The sequence below is a fragment of the Musa acuminata genome, chromosome BXJ3-6, assembly GCF_036884655.1.
Source record: "Musa acuminata AAA Group cultivar baxijiao chromosome BXJ3-6, Cavendish_Baxijiao_AAA, whole genome shotgun sequence".
Taxonomy (NCBI): Eukaryota; Viridiplantae; Streptophyta; class Magnoliopsida; order Zingiberales; family Musaceae; genus Musa; species Musa acuminata.
The window spans coordinates 31,890,353-31,907,106 of record NC_088354.1 but is presented as its reverse complement, the minus strand read 5'-3'; the positions used below and the strand labels follow the sequence as shown (position 1 = coordinate 31,907,106).

Here is a 16,754-nt window from a genome sequence, read left to right as displayed (position 1 = left end):
AAGCTTTAAAATTGAAGATTTTAAATTATGTATAACTAAATTTAAATATATAAAATATAATCTTAATGATTCTAGAAATAGATAGAAGAATATAATTAAGTTAAATAAATAAGATGTCTCTTTAAATAAAAGCTTTAGGTATCTTGGATTAATTTTTTAATAAGTTAGAGAGAGAATATTCTTCAAAAACAAAAAATAAGATGGTTAAAATATGAAGGGACGTCAGAAGTCTTATGTGATCATTGAATATATTTAAGATTAAAAAATTTATAAAATAATTTTAAAACCAATAATACTTCTTGGATCTAAGTGTTGAGTAGTTAAAATATAATATATATAAAAAAATTATATTATTGAGATTATAATATTAAGATTGATGAGTGGAGTTATTGGGAAAGATAGGAAAAAAAAATACTCTTATTCATGAATTAGGTATCGTTTCAATAAAGGATAAGATAATAAAAAAATATTTAAGATGATATAGGTATATGCTTAAGAGATCTTTAGATATGATACTGACTTTAATAAAATCTATAAATAAAAATTTAAGTATTGTAAACCTAACTAATCATAAGACTTTTTAACATATATTAATGGCAATATTAATATATCTTAATAAAAATAAAAGATTCATATAACTAACATCAAATAATTAAGATTTATGATTTTATTATTGTTATTATTGTAATATTTTTTTAAAATTATGATGATAAAATTTTTAAAAAATGTTATAATATTTTATTATAGTGATTGGTAAGTTATTGATAATTGTATGTTAATCAAAGGATATTAGATGAAGTATACACACACACACACACTCTAGATGCATGTCCTACATTAAAAGTTAGGTATCATTTTAAGGTTTCTGTATTTGAATCTTCTTTGTAATGGTTCCAAGAATGCTCTAAAGTGCACAAAGATGTAGGATAGATGTTGACAATTGAGGCCAATTTTAGCTAGAAAATGTAATTTAACAAAATCCAATGTACCCTATTCTTTTATTTAATATAAACAAAAAGCTAAAATTTCGTATATCTAAAGTCCAAGTCCACAAAATATCGATGATATATATAAGATGGCTATGCATGTACTAAAGCTACCATTATTAAAGCATATATAAAAAAGAATACAAGTATAAATAGTACAATAAAGAGATCAAAATTAAAAATATTAATATAACAAAATTTCCATATCTAAAGTTAAAAACGGCTTGAGTGACTAAAGCTCATTTGCAGCTAAATGCAATTTTTTTTCATTATATTTATCATATATTTTTATCTTGATGATTTAGTGATAAAAGTCAGTTAATTCTGACTTATTAGATAAATCCTTTATATTACATCATATGTACTTGATTTTGAGGACATAAACACTATTCTTTTCCATTTATTATCAAGAATTTAATTGCAATAGATTATATCTATAGACTTAATTCATTTCAATTATGAAATCGGACTCTTTACTTATATAATAATAAGATTATGTATATTCATCATCCTAATGCCTCATATAGGTAAGCATTATGAATTGACCTACCATATATATATATATATCAAAATAAATATCATAATTGTTTTAAGGAATAAAAATATATATTAAACTATGGAGTTATATATAGCATCCATAAAGATAATTTTAGGACTGAGTTCCTCAATATGGCTTTTGTAGGTGTGCTTTGTAGAACCCTAGAGAGAAAGCTGAGGTTTTGTTTTAATGTCCCACCATATGGCACAACTCCCCGTGCTTCTTCCCTGTCTTCGATTCCACCATCTACCCTACTTTAATCATTGAGCCACAAGCCACCCACAAAGGACATCATTATCCCTATCAAACTAGTTCTTGTAGGATGTGTATGTCCCCTTGATCATTGATGATTACTGGAACACAAACAACAATTTCTTTCCCATATTAAGTTTGATATCTATGTAAATTATGTACACATTAATCATAAATAGCTATGGGTAGAATGGCCCAATTTGAACCTGGGTAACTATTTAGATTTGGATGTATCGAGCGTGCTAAGATAATTTATATTTTAAATTATATACTAGATCAATTTTGATCGTGCGATGGTGTCGAAATAGAGTTCATCATTTAAATAAAATAGACATAAAAATAACTTTAAATTTATTGGTTGGTGCGTAACCTAAAAGATAGGGAGGGATATGGTTGGATTTCCTTGTGCAAGTAGAATAAAATATGATACAAATTTTGATGTATCCATGTCAGCCATGCATCCCATAGTTATAGTGTCATAGGTGAGGTGGGAAACGGGGCAAATTGGAAGGAGACTCATTTGGACTCCTCCATTGTGTCGGCATTGAGGAAGCGGATTTATAGCTTTACTGAACATTTATTCATTTGCATATATATATATATATATATATATATATGAGCTTTTATAAGAAACTCCTTTGATATTTATGTGTATATTTTGATCCATATAATATATGAAAATCATTTAGAAATTCAGAATTCTAGGATGATAATAAACTTAGGCTTGGGTTGGTTGAAGAAAGAAGAAAGGACTATCTAGTTGTTTACGAAAATAATTTTGATAGAATTACTTGAAAATGGGGTGCGCATGGAATCACAAATAGGATACAACTCTTTATCAAGCAAGTAAATATTTCCAGTAATAGGGGAGATTAAAAATAGAATATAATAGAATAAAGTACAACCTTTTTTTGGTACAATAGTGTGGACCAGATCTAGTCGTTGACACGTCCTTATCATGCCCTCGGTGTTGGATTCTGCCGAAGGATATGATCACCACGACGACTTCGTCTCTCTCTCTCTCTCTCTCTCACAATTCGTGTGGGGTCGATGCAACAATGGGCTGCACATGACTTGATGGACCATTAGTGGGCCCATTCGGAGACTTCAAAATAAACACGAGAGAGAGAGAGAGAGAGAGAGAGAGAGGAGAAGGTTTTGTTATACCACCAGCCTCCTTTTATTTTGTCTGTGTGTTATTTGAGAGATCTCTTTCATATCACTATATATATGAGACGAAATAACAAACAACCTTTAAAATGGTTTAAGTTTAATGATGATGATTTTTGGAATCATAGTAGGTGAAAGGGTGTTGGTATTGTGATTAGAGATAATACTGCTAAGTTCTGTATGTACTATGAGAAAGTTGCTGTTGCAAATGGTCTGTAAGACTATGATAGATGAAGTAAGTAGTTCAAAAGATCCTAATGGAGTCATATTGGAAGGCCCTATGTCACTTGCTAGTAAACAAAAATGATCCTCCTTACATAATTTGGAATGTAATTAAGGATATTATCTTTTTCACTTAGTCATTTTGGGAAATATAAATCTTCTTCATGTATTTAACTGATTGGCTCAGCATGTCATATTCTTATAAGTTTAATTAGATCCAAAAAAAAAAAGGAAAAGAAAATGGATATGTCAAAGAGATTTATTGCTTCCCAAACAAATCCTCTTACATCTATATATAAATGTTGGCTCATCAACAATTATGCATGGCATTACCCATATAATCAATCCTTTAGCATAAAAATACAACTCAGAGCTATCAAATTAGTTCCCATCTTAAGGCCTATTTGTGCAACAATGATTAAAGCTGGTAGACTCAGAACTGAACTGCTCTTCTCCAAAGTCTTTTACAGCAATGAGTGATGAAGATTCAAAGTGCAGTACTCCTCCCCAGTAGACCAACAACTGAATCACTGAACTCCAAACTTTGTGCAGCAATAAGTAATGCAAATTCTAAGTGCAGCACCAGCAGGCATGCGGTCCAAAAACTGTCACTAAACTGCAAACTCCTCTCATTCCAGTGAGCTTCTATCAAGTTGAGAGAGTGTTGATGCATATGCTTCGACACGCAGCTCTCAACCATCCTGGTCCAACCCTAACCCTAAACCTCTGTTGCTTGCCAACTTGCTGCTGCAAAAAGTTCCACAAAAGGATCATCATGCTCTTGTTGCATATCTGAAATTGTGTAAACATCTATCCACCTTCTTTTTTATCTTTCAGAACTCATTGTACTCACAAAGTGAAAGGCAGCACATAAAGAATGACCTCCTTGTACTTGTGCAGGAAGAGAGAGAAGTGATGACCAGTATGTAAATGGTTGCAGGGGGACAAAAAGTATACAAGGTTAATAAAAGCCTCCCCCCAACTTTAATCCTTAACCCTGATTCAAGTTGGGGGGAGGGTTGGGTTATCTTTTGCCATTAGTTTGGCTCAGGATGCCAAAAGCGTGCTTAAGACAAACCTCAACCAGGGTTAGACCGAGAGTAAACAAAACCAAATTGAGTGTAGAGACATGTGAGGGAAGAGCTGGACTTTGGACTGGTTGTTGATCAATGGTCACCTTCACTACTGTAGTTACACTTGCTGCTGCTCCACATGACAAGCTTGTCATGGGACCACTCACTCCTATTTCTATGGGCTTTGTGGGATCTTCCTTCCCTTCTGTGGCTGAGACTGAGAGATACAAATATTGAGATCTTTGCGGTGTTCCCTTCCTTGTGAAGGACACTGCCTGTGTGTAGTTGGGGTGCACTTCCATGTTCTCCTTTTTTTCTGGTCTAATGAGGCCCCAAGGCTTATATTTAGTGCTCAATACAATATAATCTTTGTTCATAATACCAACTGATGCAAGTGAGCTCATAAAAAGGGAAATCTAAAACTATGTGAATGTACCTTAGGAAAGACCAATGGTTTCTTCTTAATAATTTTCAACAAAAAGAAGAAAAAAAAACTAGATGTCATCTCTTAAGCGCATGTTAGAAAATATTCATGTATTAGGTGATGATTAAAAATAATACTAAAAAAACATCATATAGTGTAATAATATATTGGGTTAGATCCATAACCTAATAGAGCATGTGATTTTTTTGGTTTTGGGATGTGATAACAAGTGTTAATGCACATCACTTGCCAGTTGAGCTTGTAAGCATGGATGGAGTCTTACCAGTTGAGCTTGTAAGTATGGATGGAGTCTCCTAAGGAGGAAGAAAACAAAAGTAGGAGACTTGTACAAGGAAGCAAAAGGCAAGTGGCATGGTACTATTTCCCTAAGCAATAAAAACATAGAAGAGAACCTACCAAGTGGAGAGTGAAGTTCCCATAACCACCATGTTGAAGCCACTCTATAGACATACAAGGCCAAAATTTCTAATGAACTCAAAAACTAAAATATTATATAATGATCAGCTTAGGAAACAGAAGATAATATTCATAAACTAAAATATTACATAATGTTGAGATTAGCACTATTGCTTTTGTCTTTCAAGACAACCATTTTATAAACTGAAGTACCTTATTATTTACACATCTACAAATTAGTGAGATAAGATTCTGCCTTTTATTTATTGAGTACCTATTTATTTCTCTTAAGACTGCTCAAACTTCAAAGACAGTAGAAATGCAAAGAACATCTCTATGTACAGAGAGAAAGAGAGAGATTTCTTCTTTTTCTGTAGAAGCCAAAGCCAAAGCCAAAATGTCTTCTTTTTTTTTTTGTGTTCTTGGAATTGTCCAAGGAGAGCATTTAATAATACATGTACCAACACACTTTCTCTCTCATCCACCAGAATGATTTGTTCTTACTCACTGCCCCTGTTCCCCGAAAAGAAGAAAACCAACCCGGATTTGGAGCTCAAATCCAAGCCAAACACTTCACCTTAAAATTGCTTCCTTTCCTGCTCCCACTCTTCTCCTTCCCCTCCATGTCACTACTTCCCTTTCATGTTCTCCTTCCTGCACCCACCTCTGCCCTCCTTGCATCCGTTCCCTTGTAGCGGAGTCGAGAGTGGTTGAGGAGATGGACTTTGGTGGGGTGGTGGATATGGATATGCTAGTGGCTGCGTCGTCTGATGCTGGTGGTGTCTACTCATCTTCCATGACCTCCTCCGACACTGAACTCAGCAGGCAAAGAGTGCTCTCGGGATCTTCTTTACAGAAGAATGAGACCTCACCAGAAGCCGAGGACCATGACATGAGATGCCTCAAGCTGGCTCGAACCGAGCCTAAGGTGGCACCGACTGCAAAGGTGGCTCCTTTCCTCGTCCCCAGCTACCCCTACCTCTTCCCTGATGGAGCGCAAATGCTCAGTTTCTCCTCAACATTCAAGCAAGAAGCAATGGGGCTGAGCCTGGATGGGACGTTGCCTTACCAACACCACCGGTCGGCGCCCACTTCAACACCCTCTTGTCTCAGGAATGCAGGTAACTTGCATTAAATATACGCCTATATTTAGGTGTTCTGGGGCTTGTGTAGGCGAGCTGGGGCTTTTGGTGGTCTGATTGGGCTTTGGAATAGGTTTCCATTCAAGCACAAGAAAGCGGTTGTTTGGTTAGTGGTCTCTTTGATTCCAGTGCTGATTGCAAGAGGGTCTTTTCATGGCAATCTTTGAATCCTTAGCCCTGATTCCGTCTTGAAAAAAAGCAAGCTTTTCTCTTTTCCCTCGGGTTGGGTATTGTCTTCAAACTTCTGGATTTGGGCAGAAAGATTCTACATTTCTTCTAGCGAAAGAAGGGGGAAAAGTGTGTAAGTATTAATGAGAAGGGGAAAGAGCAAATGCGAGAACCTTGGTGGATTCTGTTCTTGAATCTTGTTAACCAATGTTATTTCTCCGAAGAAGGATCATGAGCAAGAGGTGGAAAAGCGGGGAAAAAGGAACCATTTTGACGGTTGATGTTCTTCCCTAATGTTGCAGACAAGTAATGCCTGCTGCGAGTTGTGGCACTTCCGCCAGTTACCCTTCGAGGGCTTTGTTCCTATTTGTTCATTTTGCACCTTCATCTGATGTGGTTTGGTTTGAGCACCTGCTTGTCTTTTCCTTACATTTCTGCTTATCTTTATTTATGCTGTTTTCAGGCTTGTGTTCAGGGAGCTTTGATGTGAACATGAATGAAGTTTTGGCGAGGGTGAGGTGGCCATTCACTCCAACGCAGTGGCTGGAGCTCGAACGCCAGGCTTTGATCTACAAACACATTGTTGCAAATGTGGCCATACCACCCAGCCTGTTCATCCCTTTTAGAACAAGTCTCAGCACTTTTGGGTTTTCTTCCCTTCCAGTTGGATCCTTTGGCTCAAGCACATGTAAGGCTTTCCACGCTCAAGACAAAATATGCATAGAAAATAAGCATAAGAGGAACCAATGTGTCATTACCTAATCAGCTACTCTCATAGGTGTTTAATTTGTCCTTTTGACTTGAGAGGTTACGCTTCTTTTCATTTTATCGCAATAAAAAATGGAATATTCTTTTACATTGTGAAGTTGTCAACCATCAGAAAGACTTTGTTTGGTAGAAAGCGAATTTAAGATGCTTATTCTAGAAAACTGTGTTTTTTACCTTATATTAGTCGTTCTTCTTATTAGATAGTTGTCAAAATGATCTCAAAAGTAACCTTGAGCTATACCTTCTCTTCTTCCTTTTCCTAGCAAATCTGTTCTTTTCTATTTTTTACTTTCACAAATTTTTTGGTAGGATTCATACATATTGTTATATGTTCTGCTACAACATGACAACTTCTGTTGGTTTTTGGTCAGGAAGTTTTGATTTCACACAATGACCAGCTCTAATGGTGTTGTATTGTATTTGGTTATTTCTTTCTTTTACTTTCATTGCTTCAGCAGTTGGATGGGGGTTGTACCATCAAGGATACTCGGGAAATGATGATCCAGAACCTGGTAGATGCCGTCGAACTGATGGGAAAAAATGGCGATGCTCAAGGGAAGCTGTTGCTGACCAGAAGTACTGTGAGCGGCACATCAATCGGGGCCGCCATCGTTCAAGAAAGCATGTGGAAGGCCGCACTAGCCATGCCATGAAAGCAATACCTTCCTTAGCACCTTCACAATCTGTTTCTGCTAATCAAAGTGGTGGAATATCCGGTAAACTCACCACTTCACAGCATCAAACTGAAAGTCTGCAAACAAACATGACCAATTGCTGCCCTGCACAGTTTGACAGGTAAATAAGATGACACAAAACCATTTATATTTCAATTGGCATTGATAAATTCTTGAAACCTAGATGATCGATATCCTTTTTCATGCATTTGATAGCCCCTAGTGTTATGGAGTACATTTTCATTATGTACAAACTTGAACAGGCCATTTAAATTAATGTTTTAGGCATCAACATTACTGTTTTGCTACAATTTTTTTAATATTTCTCAGTTTTCTAATTGCTAATATCCTCCAGATATTTGATATTATCATGAAAAGTTCGCAAAGTTTAGAGAGTGCTATGTATATGGTTGATTTCAAATCTTAACATTAATGATCATGGCTTGCTGCTTAAGTTGATTCTTCTTTTCAATTTAGCCAATTAGCCCATTCAATAGTTTTAACGAATCAACTGAGTACAGTAATGTATTGGATATAAGGGCTTTTATAGCCCAGTGTAATGGTGCCACTGGTCTCAACCTTATCTTGATAAGCACATAAAGAGAATAGGAGGAGAAGTAAGAAGCTCTGTTTGGAGATGGGGAAGGCAGGAAAGACTTTAATGTTGTGTAGAATGGGTGGCCTAACTGGATGGGTGAACACTAGGGATTTGCATGGTGGAGGCAGTGTTGAGGGGAAGAAAGTGATGGCTGCAAAAGGTATAAAGAAATATAAAGGGCAGGATGAAGAAGAAAAAAAATAAATGTTTTTTATACTGTTGCTAAAACCATCTGTGCTGAATCACCACCACCAATGGACTAAGTACCAAAGCTGACAAATGATCTAATGTCCAGGGGATAAGGTAAAAAAAAAAAAGAAGATTTTATGTGCTCATCATGATAACATTCAGGGATCATTGATTTCATCAAACATAAAATTGAAGTTACATGCACGAGAATCTAACAAGTAAAATGCAGTGACATTTTTATTACCTTTACATGTATAAATTTATTAGACCCTGTGGAGGCCTGTTTCCCTGAGCTTTGCTTTTGTAAGGGCTGCTATGGATAAATGGTTGTTAATAAATTATATACATCTCATGATTTTGGACCTTTTATTTATCATATAACTTAATCTTCTGTATGTTTCTGTCATGAAATAATAAAAGGCAAGTTCCCATAATTAAATAGGTTTTTCAGTGATTATGTATTTTCATCTAACTCGTTCCCTGCAAATTACCATTATTATGATAGCCTATTCGACGCTTGCAATTATATATATATATATATATATATATATATATATATATATATATATATATATATTCATATAATAATCAAATAACATCTTGTTGCATGCATAACGTAGAGCTTTATGTACCAGTCACTAAGGTAGCAACCATTTTGCTTTTTCATATTACATCTTGAAAAACTCTGTATTTTAATTTCTTAAAAAATGTATTTTCATAATATTGAATAATACAGTATGTGCCATAGCAATGCATTCGTCTTAGTATCTTATTAATATTTGGCTTGGGTACGTGTCTTGATGGTGTCAAAGAGGATAACAGTCAGGAAATCATGCTTGGAACATCTCATCAACAGAAATTCCATATGCAGGTACCTGAGATAAGTTTCCTGGATGTATCAATTTATTATAGCATTATCATGTGATGCAATATATTTTCATGGAATCACATGATTTTGTTTACCATGTTCTGTCCTCATTCCTTGATGCGCATATTACATGCACTGTATCTTTGATGTTTACCATACTATACCTTCCTTTCAAGGAATGTATGATTTAGTATATTTAGATCCATTTTAGACTAATTTTGCAATAGAGAGTTGGCTTAAGGATGGACAAGAGCATGACAGTTGAAGTGGAGGATCTTAACATTTAGACTTCCATTGTGTTAGGTCCTTTGTTTCAAATTTTCACTATATTACTTCGGCAGCAGTATATGCAGTCCAAGTTACTTCTGAACATGTTCATTTGAACCATTTTTTCCTTCTGATTTCTAATTGGTGATTACTTTCCATTGGCAGCATCACAATGAGCAATGGAAATGTAAATGGACGTACACAGAATTCCAAAGACCTTTCCATGCTAGATTCTTTTAATTCAAGAAGCATGAGTAATTTATTTCCAGTATCAGAAGAACATGATCCCTTTAAAGGATCCTCATCTGAAACAGAACTTGGGCACATTTCCATGGATTCCCTTTTGAAACCTCAGAGCAGTTCCTTCTCTGATAATATCAGCTATATCACCATCCCAATGCTCAACAACCAGCAGACCGAAACCCATCCCCTTCGACCCTTCACTGATGACTGGCCCAGGAACCAGTCTGATCATTCAAATATCTCGCGGTCTGAGGTAGAAGAAATGCAATCTCTCTATCTCAATCCCTATGGCTTGCTCTGAGTTTGCGTCCTCTTCTCCTCCACATGAAATCTTTTAAGTTCTCCCTATAAATCACTGCAGGAATATGATACAATTGATGTGGGTCTAGGAGCAGCTGCACCAAGTGAAGCAAGCAATTGTCAGCCAGGTTGGTTGCCAATCTCCTGGGAGTCTTCCTTGGCTGGACCTCTAGGAGAGGTCCTAAACAATAACACTAGCAATGTGGATGACCAATGCAGAAACCTGCTGTCATCATCTGTAAATTTCTTGACTGATAGCTGTGGTTTGCACACTTGGTTGGAGTCCTCTCCAACCGGCATCCTACAGAAAACTTCATTTTGTTCAGTGTCGAGCAGCACCAGGAGTAGCCCCAGGGTGGAGAACCACAAGTCTCATGAAAGCAATGGCAGCATGTGTGATGATACTTTTGGCTCAACCAAGGTAGATCTCCCTACCATCCCCTCATAGCATGCTTTGGTCCGCAAATGATATGAGAAGACAGCAAATGATATGAGAAAAAGCCTAGCAAATAACACGACAGTGAGGAATGCAAAACCAATGCACTTTTCTTTTCTAATGATCATTATATGTTCTTTCTATTGTGTAATATTCACTCTATCAACAATACATTCTGGATGGCTTCAACTAATGGCTTTTTTTTTCAGAGAGAGAGAGAGAGAGAGAGAGAGAGATTTGAAAGTGATCGTGTTTTGGATCTGTAATGTGAAAGTTGTGAGAGGCTAAATATGAAACCTTGTCTTGCTCAGATATTCTACTGTGTTATTAGATTAAATACTCTTACATCTTATGTTGATGATTCAAACAACAAGCATTAAGATTTGCTGTCATAAGTGGAATGAATATCTGACTCTTGGTCATCTCAGCAGTGATGCTGTTCATGTACAGGAATTCACAGCATCTTCCTACAGGCATGTGGAACTCTTACCAATGAGTTAGGAGTTGTTTCTGCACCCTGACAGCCCAACAGCAGGATCTCCTGCCTCTGCTTTTGGTGCTGCCTTAGCAATCTTCTGCTTGAAAAAGTACTGCTATGCATTGGTTCAACTGCTACAGAATCATAAAAGTGCATCTTGAACAGATGTGAAGATGGAGGAATGAGGAATCCCTCCCCTCAGTAGACGCCCTTTGTGATGATTTCTTCTACAGTGGACAACTGTGAAGTGGTAGTGCCTTTACTGTGGAGGAGCAACTAAAGCTCTTGCAGATGATGATGCCATATCCACAAGCAATAAATGGCAACAAAAGATGCTTCAACTGTGTATATGTACTCTCTTGTCTCTTGCATGCTGCATGTACATGCTGCTGGAAATGTGACACAACAGTCCCAAATTTGATATAGAAAAGAAAAGGCTAAGTAATTAGCCACAATAGCATCAAATCTCAATACATTTGTGAAGAGTTTGAGGAATTTGTGTCCTCCTTTTTTCTTGATTGCTTCTCATCATGTTCTTCTATTTTCATTCTATTAAATAGCTGATAGTGTTTAGTGTTAAGATCAAGAGCACTAAGAGGGGGGGGGTTGAATTAGTGCAGCGAAAAACTTTCGACAATTAAAACTATGTTCGTACGTTGAAATCTGATTCCAACATAAAAGTCGTTTCGTGCAGATAATAACTTTGAAAGCTTAAGGAAACTTATTTGAAGTAAAGTAAGGAAGACAGTTTGCAGTTAAGATAAATAGTACAAAGGAAATGCAAACCAGATTTTAGAGTGGTTCGGTCAAACGTGACCTACATCCACTTTCGGCTTCCTCCTCTAATGAGGTCACCGGCGTCTACTAGAGGCCTTCCTTCAATAGGCGAAGGCCAACTATCCTTTTACAGTTTCACTCATTTTGATGGGCTTAGGAGACAATCCTTATAGAATTTCTCCCCTCTCTTGAAAGCAAAACTTGGAAGAAAAGAGGGAGGAGAACTTCTAACCTTTATAACACTTTTAAGCTCTAAAAATCACAGAGTAAGATTAGATTTTCGGTGCCCTTTCATGCAGGAAAGGGTGGGGTATATATAGGCCTAAAACTAGTTTGAATTTGGAGCTCAAAAATGTCACCTCCCGGATTTTCGGGGTCCTGGCGGTACTACCGCCAGACAAAGCTCGGAGACCGAGCTCGGGCGGTGCCATCGCCTGACAGGGGCGGTTGCACCGCCTAGTCTCGCTCGGAGACTGAGCCCAAGCGGTGCCACCGCCTGACTGGAGTGGTTGCACTGCCCAGCTTTCCTGGGAGACCATCTCCTGGGCGGTGCCACCGCCTAGCAGGAATTCTGGTTCGAATGGGTTGATCCATTCGGCCCAATTTGGGTCTATCAAGGACCCAATTGCCCCCAGATTAAGTTAATGGGATCACCTCCCATTCCTAACTTAATCTACATGCTAACTACGATATTTCTTAAGACATTTACTACAACTTGCTCCGGTGCGTCAATCGCTTCTTCTAGCGAGCTTCCGGCGAACATCCGACGAACCTTCGGCGATGCTCCGGCGGACTTCCGGCAAACTCCTGGACTTGCGACGATCCACTTGGCGAGTTCCGACGAGCTTCTTTGGTAAGCTCTTGGACTTCTTGGATTTGTTCCCGTAGAACCTTCGACGACCGTCCGGACTTCCGTTGAACTCTCGAACCCCCAACGTGATCATAGTCTTGACTCCGATGCAACTCCTGCTGCATGTCTAACTTCCATCGTAGTTAATCCCGCACATGTAAAACAAAACTTTGATCGAGACAATTAATCCTAAGTAATTAACCAAGTCGTACGGCATGTCATTGGTCCCTCGACGCTTCGTCCGATTATTCGGCGCATCGTCCTCTCTTACGGCCTATTACCCAATCGGCACTCCGCAACTTCGATATCCTTGGCACAATACCCGCTCTTCTTGGCCCGATGCCCGAGTCTATGGCCCGAAGCCTTCTGTCGATACGTCGACCGATCCACTGGCCCGACGTCCAATCTTCTGACATGTTCCTCCGGCATAACATGATTTTTCCTGCTTTAATTATCTCATCCTGATCGAAACATCCTGCATCACTCAAAACACAGATTAAAACATAAACACATATTAAGTGGTTTCATCATCAAAATACGAGATTCAACAATCTCCCCCTTTTTGATGATGACAACCAATTGATGACGGAGTTAAACTTAACTCCCGGAGTTTAAACAAACTCCCCCTATCAATATGCCATAGAACCTTGAATTCAAACTGAATTCAAGTCATTGTAATATTCATCATGAATACTTGCAACACGTCATCATGAACTTATGCATAACATCATACTTCTCCCCCTTTGTCATCAACAAAAAGGAGAAGTCCATCTATTCTTGTGTTTGTAGTATTAATTCAACTTATTGCATGAAAAACATAATATCAAGTTTTATCATCATGCAGTTTTGAAGCTAGAAAATTTAGCAAGTGTTACATCATGCTTAGAACATTCAAGCTATCAAGTTTTAGATATGCATGTTTTACAGCATACAAGATAGCATTTTTGGTAATGTTCAAGATAGCAAGTTCTACATCATGTAAGCTAGCAATGTTACAACATTTTAGAACATGCAAGCTAGCAATTTAGAGATGTTCAAGAAAGCAACTCTTGCTTCTTGAAATATGCAAGTTTTACAATATACAAGCTAGCAAATTCAAAGATATGCAAGTTGGTATATTTGCTTTTCTTGAGATAGGCACGATAGCACATTTTTGCATTTTCTTGAGATTTCAAGCTAACAATTCCCAGTGATGTTCAAGATAGCAATTTCTTCTCTTTTGAGAAGTGCAATTTTTGCTTTCTTCTTGAATTGTGCAAGCTAGCTATCTCCCCCTTAGTCATTGTCTAAAAGAAGAGAAGACCCTTTCTAGAGAAGGGAAGACCCTTTATGTCAATTTCTAAATCATGACAAAGGTGAGTAATCATTCTTATTTCAAAATTCCATAATTGAGATAAACCTTGAATTCAAATTAAGGCAATTTTAATCATGATTCACATCATATGCAATACATCACATACATCATAATAAAAACCATAAGTATTGCATGCATCATTTTAAAAACCATAAGGATCATGATTAAAATATATCAATATCATAGATCAAGTCATGATTCGTGATTCATCATAAAGCAAATTAATTTTCAGTCATCACATAAGGCATTTAAAGAATTTTTGAAACATAGGAGAATGATTAATTTAAGCATGCAATGTTTCAATCAAATTTAAGTCATGAATACCAATACTTTCATATTGTGAGTATCAATTCATAAATACCAAAAGATATTATTTGTGATTCCAATTTTGCAAGATCAAGATTATGATTTAGATAAAACTCATTGAAATCAAATCGTTAACTTGAAACTCATAATCAAGTCATCAAAATCAATTTCGAGATTCACAAAATATCATGAAATCATTAATCTGAATCAGATGAGAAAAACATTTTTTAAGTGATTCTTTTTCATCTAAGCATGCCTTAGTCTTTTTATGCCAAATTAAGATAAGCATGAAAGTTCAAGATGTAAAGGCAAAATCTCATAAAATAACTCATCAAGCAAGATTTTAAACATCTATTTTCAAGCCATATAAAGAGTAAGTCAAGGATTCAATTATTTCATGTCATGAATTCCAATAGGCATCTCAAAATATCAACATCACATTAAAAAGATATTTCAAAAAGATATATCGATAAGTGATTCATTTGTATCATTTCATTCATTCGGAAGATTCTCCTCTTTAGTAAATAAATCTAGGAGAACAAAATGAATTAAGGGAGATATAACATATTGAAGCATTGAACATGATTCATATTTAAAATGTGTCTCATGTCATAAGTATGAATCAAGCATTTGTAAAATCCGAAATCATCCTCAAAGTCACATTCAATAAATTCATACATGACAAGCATAGATTTATTAAAAAGTTGATAAGATAGAAGATCGCATTTCGATTTTATAAATTTCTATTCATGTGATTTGCTTCTTATAAGCATGCCTTTACCTTTAATAAAACAAGTGTCAACATTTAAGACGGAAAGGTAAATTTCATAAAATAAATCATCAAGTATGATTCAATGATAACATCATTTTAATATCTTGATATTCATCATCAAGTATGATTTCAAAAAGTATGTTCAAAAGAAATCATTAAGACCAAATGCATGATACACTCATTTATTTTCAAAATATTCATCATGTTTATTTTCATGAGATTCACAAGATTGGTAAAATAAATTCATTAATCTCAATAGGATAGAAAATTTATTTCCATTTCATACAATTGATTTCATGTGAGGGTATTTAAGTCTTTTATGAAAACATGTATCATCATTTAAAATCGAAACATAAGTTTCGTCATGAAACCGTCAAGACCAAACACATCATGATATCACATCTATCATCAAAAGACTATCAAGAAATTCATACATAGATGTACATGCACTATGTCATCTTAATATGTCATGAGAATGTCATATTAATTCGTCATAAAAACGATTAGACCAAAAACATGTTAATCTAAAATAAGAGTTTCAAATCAACATTTACTTCAAAAACTCATGCATGACATAAAATCATCAAGATACACATGCATGGATTAATCTTAAGCATTATCACATATCATATAATTATTATCCCTAATGTTGCATACATCATTCAACATTTCAAAACATATCATGCATGAAACCTTAGCAATATACTTTTTATGATCAAATTTTTAATTTTTCAAAGATGCTAAAAAGAAAAACATGATATAATTTTTTAAAAACAATTTTTTTTTATTTCCTATTCCTACTATCTAAATTAAGCACTCATTAAGGACTTCAAGTAATTTCAAAATAATTTAAGAGAGTTGAGTTACTTACCTTGTAGTCGAAGCTCGTTAAAGCCCAATTCGTCGTTTCACCTTTGGAAGTTCTTGATTCATCCTTGGTTGCCTTCCTCTTCTTTAGCCTCTTCCTCCGTTCAAGTTCATTATTTATTTTAGATTTTTGTTTAATAAACTTATTAAGATTTAGTGTTCGAAGTTCAAGTTCATCATTGTCCTCATCACTTGAGTCATCGCTCAAGTGGTATTCATTTGTCCGGAGTTCCAAATCCTTCCTATTCTTTGGAAGGTGGTTCAAGTGCTCATCGGGTTCAAAATGTTCCAAAAGTGTCATTTCATAGGTCATTAATGATCCGATTAATTCTTCTAATGGAAAATCACTTAAATTTTTTATCTCTTGTATTGCGGTTATTTTAGGATCCCACCCTTTTGGAAGGGATCTTAAGATCTTGCTTAAGAGATCAAAATTTAAAAAAAAAATACCAAGAACTCTTAGATTATTGACAACATCCGTGAAACGGGTGTATATGTCACCTATAGTCTCGCTTGGTTGCATTCGAAAAAACTCAAAATCATGCAATAAAATGTTAACTTTCGAGTCTTTGACTCTACTAGTTCCCTCGTGCATGATTTCAAGTGTTTGCCAAA

At 35.9% G+C, this 16,754-nt stretch overlaps 1 protein-coding gene across 3 annotated transcripts; it reads left to right on the top strand.

The window, feature by feature from the left end:
- Positions 1-5,580: 5,580 nt before the first annotated feature.
- LOC103974085 (growth-regulating factor 7-like) lies at positions 5,581-11,625 on the top strand. Of its 3 annotated transcripts, XM_065155428.1 has the most exons (6): positions 5,581-6,203; positions 6,856-7,080; positions 7,616-7,955; positions 9,922-10,252; positions 10,361-10,720; positions 11,167-11,625. In XM_065155428.1, the coding sequence occupies exons 1-6, from the start codon at positions 5,801-5,803 to the stop codon at positions 11,167-11,169; spliced, it is 1,662 nt and encodes a 553-aa protein (XP_065011500.1). In that variant the 5' UTR covers positions 5,581-5,800; the 3' UTR covers positions 11,170-11,625. The 3 variants fall into 3 exon arrangements, with proteins under 3 accessions (XP_065011500.1, XP_018677246.2, XP_018677247.2); XM_018821701.2 differs by lacking the exon at positions 11,167-11,625 and having other exon boundaries at positions 7,619-7,955; positions 10,361-11,145; XM_018821702.2 differs by lacking the exon at positions 11,167-11,625 and having other exon boundaries at positions 10,361-11,144.
- Positions 11,626-16,754: the final 5,129 nt, after the last annotated feature.